Here is an 8,351-nt window from a genome sequence, read left to right as displayed (position 1 = left end):
TGGAGTGTGCTTACTTAGCCAGAACTAGCAGCTGGAAGAGTTACTCTTAGTGAACCTGAAATGAAGAAATGTAAACCTCCATGGCTTGGAGATGAGAGAGTATGTAAAATAGTAAGACAAGGGCCTAATCCCCAACTCCTCGTCAGGAATTAGGAAAAGAGATCTGTTAATTTGACTAGAGATTCTTTTAGGGTGTGTGAATGGATACAGGGTGCTGTAGGCGGCTAGTACCTTTCAGCCAAGAACCAGAGCCTGTGAAGCAAAGCTCATGAAAATGTCTGTGTCTCTGACTCCTCACTCCCCATTATATTTGGGTATCTGGAAAACAACTTTTTTTTATGTCACATAATTTTATTTCATTGAATATTACATGAACATCGGGAAAAGTGTGAGACAACAAATCCTAGTTTATCAACATAGGTAACAAAGAGGAGGAAGGCCCAAGCAAACATAAGAAAAAAATTCTGTACTGAAACACAGCTATTCCATTCTACTCATCTATAAAGTTAAAGTGTGAATATTAGAAAGTAATACAATATTAAGACACTAAAAGAAAGAATAGCCCCTAGATTTGTGGTACAAGCGTGTGGCTGTGAAAAACAACTTTATACATGAAGAATTCACTGGAGCGAGTATCAGAGCACAAACAAAAGGGTTTGGAATTGAGATGATGCATTTGATTTAATATAAAGTGGAAAAAATAGAAGGTAAAACACAAGATGATTGCAACTGTGTTTCATGTATTCTGTGATTCCAACTGGATGAATAACAAGCAAGAAATGGACAGAGCTGTCTAAAAATTAAACTGCTCATGTTGGGGGAGTGAAAGATATGAGATTATGGGTGTCTCATTGTTTTATTTTTCAAAAATTTCCTTAATGTGGCTGCTATGGTTTGAATGTTCCCTCTAAAAGTCATGTTGAAACTTAATCCCCAGTGTGGCAGTATTGAGAGGTGGAGTCTTTAAAAGGTAGTTGGGTCACGAGAGCCCTCATGAACTAATGGATTAATGAGTGAATGAATGAATAGGTCATCATGGGAGTGGGACTGGTGGTTTTATAAAAGGAAGAGAGACCCCAGTGAACACATTGAGCTGCCTCGCCATGTGATTCCCCATGCCGCCTCAGGACTGCAGAGTCCCGGCCAGCAAGAAGGCACTCGTCAGATGTCTGCCTGACCTTGAACTCTACAGCTTCCAGAACTGTAAAAACATAAGTTTATATTCTCTACAAATTACCCAGTTTCAGGTATTCTGTTATACGCAACAGAAAGTGGAGTAAGAAATGGCTCTATGAGCTTTTCAAATATAATAACATATAAGAATAATTCCTGGCCTATTGCCTGATAATGATATTGTTCCCCATTCTATTTCTGTAACTTATTTGAGAAGGTTTTCCTGATTTTCACCTCTCAGCCCAGTCATCCCTGTTGCATGTTTCTATATCACTGTATTGATGACAATTTCCTATACTGTAAAGTACAGTACTGATGACAACTTTACACTTAATGCTTTGATTTTCTATCTTCTCTGGCAGACATGGACTTTTGCAGGTGAGGGCAGCATATTTTCTTGCTCACTGATACATCTTTAGTACATAGCTAGTGCCTTGTCTATGGGAGGTACCTAATAAATATTTATTGCCTAAATTATCAAGTCTCCAAATAAAAGAGAACACCAAAAAGCTAAGATTTTTATTTTGCACTGTTTTTGGCTCTTTTGGTCTCAGCACTTTTGGAACCCATACCTCACTTTCTCTTCGTCTTGACAAACACTGTCCACATTTTTCAGCCAACCCAAAGCTGGATGGCATGGTGCCTTGAGTTGGCAATTAACCAAAGGAGTGGCCCAGTGATGAAAGAATAATCCACAGAAAAGGAAAACCAAACTCAAGTTTTGGCTAAGGCTGCCATCGTCAAGAATGATCTGAGGAAACCCAAGGGATTATGGCCAAAAGGATTCTAGTGGTATTGCTAAGTCAAGTCCTCTCTGGCCCCACTCCTATGAAATACCAACCAAACACACTGGTGCTAATTCAAGTGCACTTTACTTTAGGACACTTTGTTTCATTTTAGAAGCAAGTATAGGAAATCACCCAAAACACAAGCCACACATTACGATGGCAGGCTGCAAGTGGCTCTTACCAAACAACCCTAGCATGTAAGAGTTAGAAGAGCCCTTCAACATGTCTGTTCCAAACACCTTTCTCCAAAGTTGACACAGATTTTCTTAGCAACAGTCAAGATGAGTAATCACCCAGTCTTCCCTTGAGCGCTTTGAGTGATGGTGAACTCCCCATCTTTCAAGACAGTTCATTTCCTTTTCAGAGAAATCTCTTCTAGACTTGGTAAACATTAAGTACATGTGCTGACACTCTGAGCCCCACACTTGTGGCAGAGATCACCAATTAATCACAATGTTTTTTGGTTTTTTTTTCCCACCAAGCCTAGGTTTAGCTTTAGAATCATCCTCAACCTAGTTTTTCATTTGGATAGAGGTCAATTTGCAGTCCCTGTTGCAGTTTCTAGAAAGTTAAGTCTTCTGCACATAGCTCTTCTTCATGTTCTCTGTGAGCACACAGGACTCTAATAGTCTGGGGCGAGGACAGCGTCAGCCCTGAAGTCTTGAGCCCATTCCTGGAACACAGTTTGGGAAAGACAAAATCTGCAGGCTGGTGGGTTGGTATTAGGCTCTCCAAAGCCTGAGATCCACAAGGTCAAATATTGGAAACAGGCATTTCTTAGGCACGATGAATAATCTTTCCACTGACTTCTGAAAGCCTATACTGGGGATGGAAGCCTAGGGTCATTGATGCACTGGGACCCAGGTTGAGGGCAGATCAAGGCTGCTTGTGGTAAAGCTGGGACTAGAACCTCAGTCTGTGATTTCTAATCTGTTGAGTCCCCTATCAGACCAAATTGTCTTTCTTTGATAAAGCATTAACATACTATTTCCCCAATTTCATTTTGAAATCGTGGGTTGAGTCAGGAAGAAGGCAGGTCATCAACCTGTATGGAAGAACGTTGGGTCTAGTGAAACATAGAGTGATTCCTTGCAACTTCCAGAAGAGTTTGGGAGATTCAGTTGTGAATAATGCTAACATAGTTGCAATGTTAGATTAGTACAGGTTTACTTTTAAATACTTAATAATATAAAAGACTTGCACAGCTTCAATTCATTTAAGCCTCCCAATAATGGGTAAATTTTAAGTTTCCTGAAAAGTGAGATTATCCATTTAGACAATCCTGTTTTTGACATAATTGTCCAACGTGGAAGAGGAAACTTGTTCAGGCCTTCCGTTTGTCTTATCATCAGTGACAGCTAAGTCAATTTTCTCTTCTGGTGGGTATGCTTTGTTCCTTTTGGAAAATGCCTGACTGATTTCTGCCTGGGTTCTGTTTTTGGTCTCAGGCAGCACAAAATATAGGTAGATAGCACCTGTGATACAAATTGTAGCAAAGACTAGGAAACAGTAGGTGTTCAGACTTTTCTGTGGAAAGGCAGAGACAAAAACCATCAAATAGATAATCAGTAAAGTTGCTGTCAAACCATCTCTACACAGATTTTTAAAATAGCTCCACATTCATATACCAATACTCCTAGACAAAACACCATGTGTGATGCTGGCTCTATAAGGCAAGTGTGCCCTACATGAAGTGTTATCACATGAGGCTTGAATAAATCAGCTTCAAACTCTGGTAAAGATGAGCAAATGATACTTTTTGTTGTTGTTGTTGTTGTTGCAAATTTGGCATTTAAAAATTAATCATCATGAAAGCAAAATGGTATGCTTGCTGAATATTAGCTTAAGCTTATATTTACAATTAACCACATTGTCTCCTTGCTTCTACTATACACATAAGACAAGAATGACATCGAAAGGGAAGAGAAATGCCTCAGTTCATAGGAAGAATGTGGAGCATAGAGCAGGCCAAGGTAATGCCAGTTTTTCTAATATGCAAGTGATCTAACTCACTAATTGACACTCTGAGACGGCCTTGCACAAATAAGAGAGATGAGAAAAAATAGAAATGTTCAAAGCAATCACTCCATTTTATGTATCCTGATTAGTGCTTGGACTAGAATAACCCTGCCAACTGCACTAGACCTTGAGCTTCTCAGTGACGCAGTCACCTCTGTAGCTCCTGTGCCTCATAGGAGGTACTCAGGACATGTCTGTGGAACAAAAGACTTGAAATCCTAGCCTGAAGCAATCCACCTGCTTTGGTCTCCCAGGTACTGGAATTATAGGCATGAGCCACCTCTCCAGAAATAAAAGACTTTCTGGGTCCCAGCTGTCAGGATTGTGACTATCATACGCAACAAACATCTATTGATCCAAAGATAAGGTTACACTGTCTTTGAATAATACTTCCCAAGAAGCAACATTCAGATATTAGTCCATTCCATTCCATTCTTTGATTTGACAAACATTTATTTTTGGAGAATGGCAGAGTGCTTAAGCTTGATCTCTGGATCACATCCTAGATCTACCATTTACTAAATCTGAGACTCTTTGTGCCTCTGTTTCCATGCTTGAAAAAGAGGATAATCATGGTACATGCAGGGTTGTTGTAGGAATTAAGTGAGACATTCCCTTTAAAGTGCCACATGCAGTAAATGTTCCACACCTGGGGATGCTTAGCTCTTGAGACTGTGCCTTCTGCTCATACAAAGACTTCAAGAGCAGTGTGGAGAAGGGGGAGAGTATGGGCTCTGAAGCCAGTCGAGTGGGATTCAAATCCTGATCCCATTACTCACATGTTGTTTTAACACTTATGATGTGCCATTTAAGATAGAATTTCAATCCACTGAGCATCTGTTTCCTCATTTGCAACATGGTGATATATACCCACATGTTATTTTGAAGATGAAATGAGATATATCAATTTTGCATTCAACATCCTCCACACCCCCATCTGCATGCTGAATGGACATCTGACTTATCAAGTCCAAAGTGGAGCCTCTAAAACTGCCTACTCTAGCCTTCCTCATCTCTGCTGATGGCACCTCCATCCTTCTGATTGATCATGCCAACAAAAACACTTGGAGGCAGGCCCAGCTTCTCTCTCTCCCTCTGTCTCTCCCACCCACATCTGCTCCATTAGGAAATCATGTTGCTCTACCTTGAAATGTATTCCAAATCTGAGGGTTTGTCACCACTTCTATTGCAACCCAATTTTGGTGCAAGTCACCATCATGTCTTGCTTGGATTTTTGCAATAGCTTGTCAACTGATTTCCCTGCTTTTCACTTTAAGCATAATCTTGAGATTATTCTTAACAGACAAGCCAGAGTGATCCTGTTAAACAAAGGACAAAACTTGTCACTCCTCTGCTCAAAACCCACCATGACTTCCTAAGTCACCTACAGGAAAGCCAAAGTCCTCACCATGGCCTCCAAGGCCACCGACCATGTGTCCCTCTTACTTCTCTGATCTCACTCTCCTCACTTTCTTTGACCGAACCCCACTGCCTTTATGATTTCCCTCCAGTATTGGGCCTCAGAACCTTTGCAAATGCTATTCTCTCGTGCTGGAATAATCTTCGTTTAGGCCTCTGTATATCCTGCTTTCTTACTCCTCTTCATCTGACTTATAGGTCATTTTCTCAGAGAGGTTCTCTTTGACTCTCATTTCTAAATAGCCCCTCCCAACCCTGCTTCATTGCTCTTCAAAAACACTCACCACTATGCAGCATTGTAGTGTGCAACTGCCTGTTTATCAACCTTCTCCCTACCAAGAGGTAACTATCTGAAGGCAGAAGTCATCATTTTTCTTGTATTCCCAGAACCTGGAGAGTGTCTGATCTACAGTAGATGCTCTGAGTATCTTACTGAGTGGATGGATGGACTGAGGCTCAGAGAGGCTTCCTGCCCTATCCCAGGCCACACGCAGGGCTTTCGAAGACCTCTCTGACACCCACACAGCTGCCTCTTGCTTGGCTTTCTTTTCCCAAGGGACCTGATGGGTGTGGCGAGGATTATTCTTACAGTTTCACAAAATTCAGTCAAGAACACGTGGTTCAGCCGAGCACAATAGCTCACGCCCGTAATCCCAGCACTTTGGGAAGCTGAGGTGGGTGGATCACTTCATGTCAGGAGTTCAGAACCAGCCTGGCCAACATTGTGAAACCCCATCTCTACTAAATTTACAAAAATTAGCTCAGTATGGTGCAGCCACCTGTTATCCTAGCTACTTGGGAGGCTGAAGCAAAGATTAAAAGTGGACCCCCTCCTTACACCTTATACAAAAAGTAACTCAAGATGGATTAAAGACTTAAATGTAAAACTCAAAACTATAAAAACCCTAGAAGAAAATCTAGGCAATACCATTCAGGACATAGGCACAGGCAATTTCATGACAAAAATGCCAAAAACAATAGCAACAAAAGCAAACATTGACAAATGGGATCTAATTAAACTAAAGAACTTCTCCACTGCAAAAGAAACTATCATCATAGTGAACATACAACCTACACAATGAGAGAAAGTTTTTACAATCTATCCATCTGACAGAGGTCTAATATCCAGAGTCCACAGGGAACTTAAACAAATTTACAAGAAAAAACAACCTCATTAAAAAGTGGGCAAAAGACACAAACAGATACTTCTCAAAAGAAGACATTCATGCAGCCAAAAAACATATGAAAAAAAGCTGAACATCACTGATCATTAGAGACATGCAAATCAAAACCACAATGAGATACCATCTCATGCCAGTCAAAATGGGGATTATTAAAAAGTCAAGAAACAACAGATGCTGGTGAGCTTGCAGAGAAAAAGGAATGCTTTTACATTGTTGGTGGGAGTTTAAATTAGTTCAATCATTGTGAAAGACAGCATGGTGATTCCTCAAAGACCTAGAGGCAGAAATGCCATTTGACCCAGCAATCCCATTACTGGGTATCTACCCAAAGGAATGTAAATCATTGTATTATAAAGATACATGCACGTGTATATTCATTGCAGCACTATTCACAATAGCAAAGACTTGGAACCAACCCAAATGCCCATCAATGATAGACTGGATAAAGCAAATGTGGCACATATACACCATGGAATACTATGTAGCCATAAAAAGGAATGAGATCATGTCTTTTGTGTGATGTGGTGACATGGATCCAGTGACATGGATGGAGCTGGAAGCTGTTACCCTCAGCAAACTAACACAGGAACAGAAAACCAAACACACTGCATGTTCTCACTTATAAGTGGGAGCTGAACAATGAGAACACATGGACACATTGAGGGGTACAGTACACACTGGGGACTATCGGGGGGTTGCAGTGGAGGTAGAGTGTCAAGAAGAATAGCTAATGGACTCTGGGCTTAATATTAATACCTAGGTGATTGGTTGATCTGTGTAGCAAACCACAATGGCGTATGTTTACCCGTGTAACAAACCTGCACATCCTGCACATGTACCCCGGACTTAGAATAAAAGTTGAAGAAAAACAAAAAGCTCAGAAAAAGTTTGACTAGCCCTGCCCATCTCACTCTGCTGAGGCATTCAGGATATGACCCAATATTCTTCAGGTTGAAAAGAATAATTTGCTCCCTTCCAGAATTTATTGAACTCAAACTGGATTTTACAACTCGAGTAGAATCAAACAGGCATACATTTGCATGCAATTTTCTCTGAATCTGAAAATATTGGCAGTCCACACTGGAGACTGTTTCTCGCAGGCTTTATAACAAATGGCCCAAGCAACACTGATGCTGACCACAGCAAATGCTGCCAACACGATCCCAGAGCCGGCGTGTGGAGGTGAGCATGAAGGGATGTGGGCTCCTCCCCACAACCACAGTGGCCTCCTTTCTCTGTTGGTGACGAGAGGTCTGAGGATTTTCCATTTTACAGGTGAGGGAACTCATGCTTGGAGAGAAAACCTATGCTTGAGGAGTATGCCCAGGGCCCTGTGCTAATACATGGGCTACAATACAGGTGTGATTCGTGCTGTTGTCTGTGGCTCTATTGGCTCAGATATTTTATTCTGAGGAAGAAGTCCAGGCTTCTTAGGGGTCTGTTTGAGGGCTGGAATACATTTGCCACTGACACCTATTGGAATAAGTGAAACATCAAGATGTGTGAGTAGTTTCTCTTGGTGGCTCCTGTGGGCTGAACTGCGTCCCTCCTGAAATTCATACGTTGAGTCCTAAGCCCTAGCACCTCAGGATGTGATTAAGTTAAAATGAGGTCATTAGGGTGGGCCCTAATCCAATATCCTGCTGTCCTCATAAGAGAGGAGATGAGGACACAGATCCACACAGAAAGGAGACTACGTGAGGACACAGGGAGAAGACAGCTGTAAGGAACATGGCTGTGCTTTGGTCAAGGGTAGGCTGAGGTAAAC

The 8,351-nt window shown here is 41.4% G+C and overlaps 1 protein-coding gene across 1 annotated transcript in view; it reads right to left on the bottom strand.

Moving 5' to 3' along the window:
* Nucleotides 1–330: 330 nt before the first annotated feature.
* The window catches only part of SLC2A9 (solute carrier family 2 member 9), a 191,137-nt gene continuing 183,116 nt past the window's right edge, over nucleotides 331–8,351 (bottom strand). Inside the window, 1 exon segment of the mRNA XM_031664719.1 lies at nucleotides 331–3,488. Within this exon segment, the coding sequence (XP_031520579.1) occupies nucleotides 3,234–3,488 (255 nt within the window). The 3' untranslated portion in view covers nucleotides 331–3,233.

Source organism: Papio anubis, chromosome 3 (genome assembly GCF_008728515.1).
Source record: "Papio anubis isolate 15944 chromosome 3, Panubis1.0, whole genome shotgun sequence".
NCBI lineage: Eukaryota > Metazoa > Chordata > Mammalia > Primates > Cercopithecidae > Papio > Papio anubis.
The sequence above is the reverse complement of the archived record's forward strand: the minus strand, read 5'-3'. Positions and strand labels throughout refer to the sequence as shown.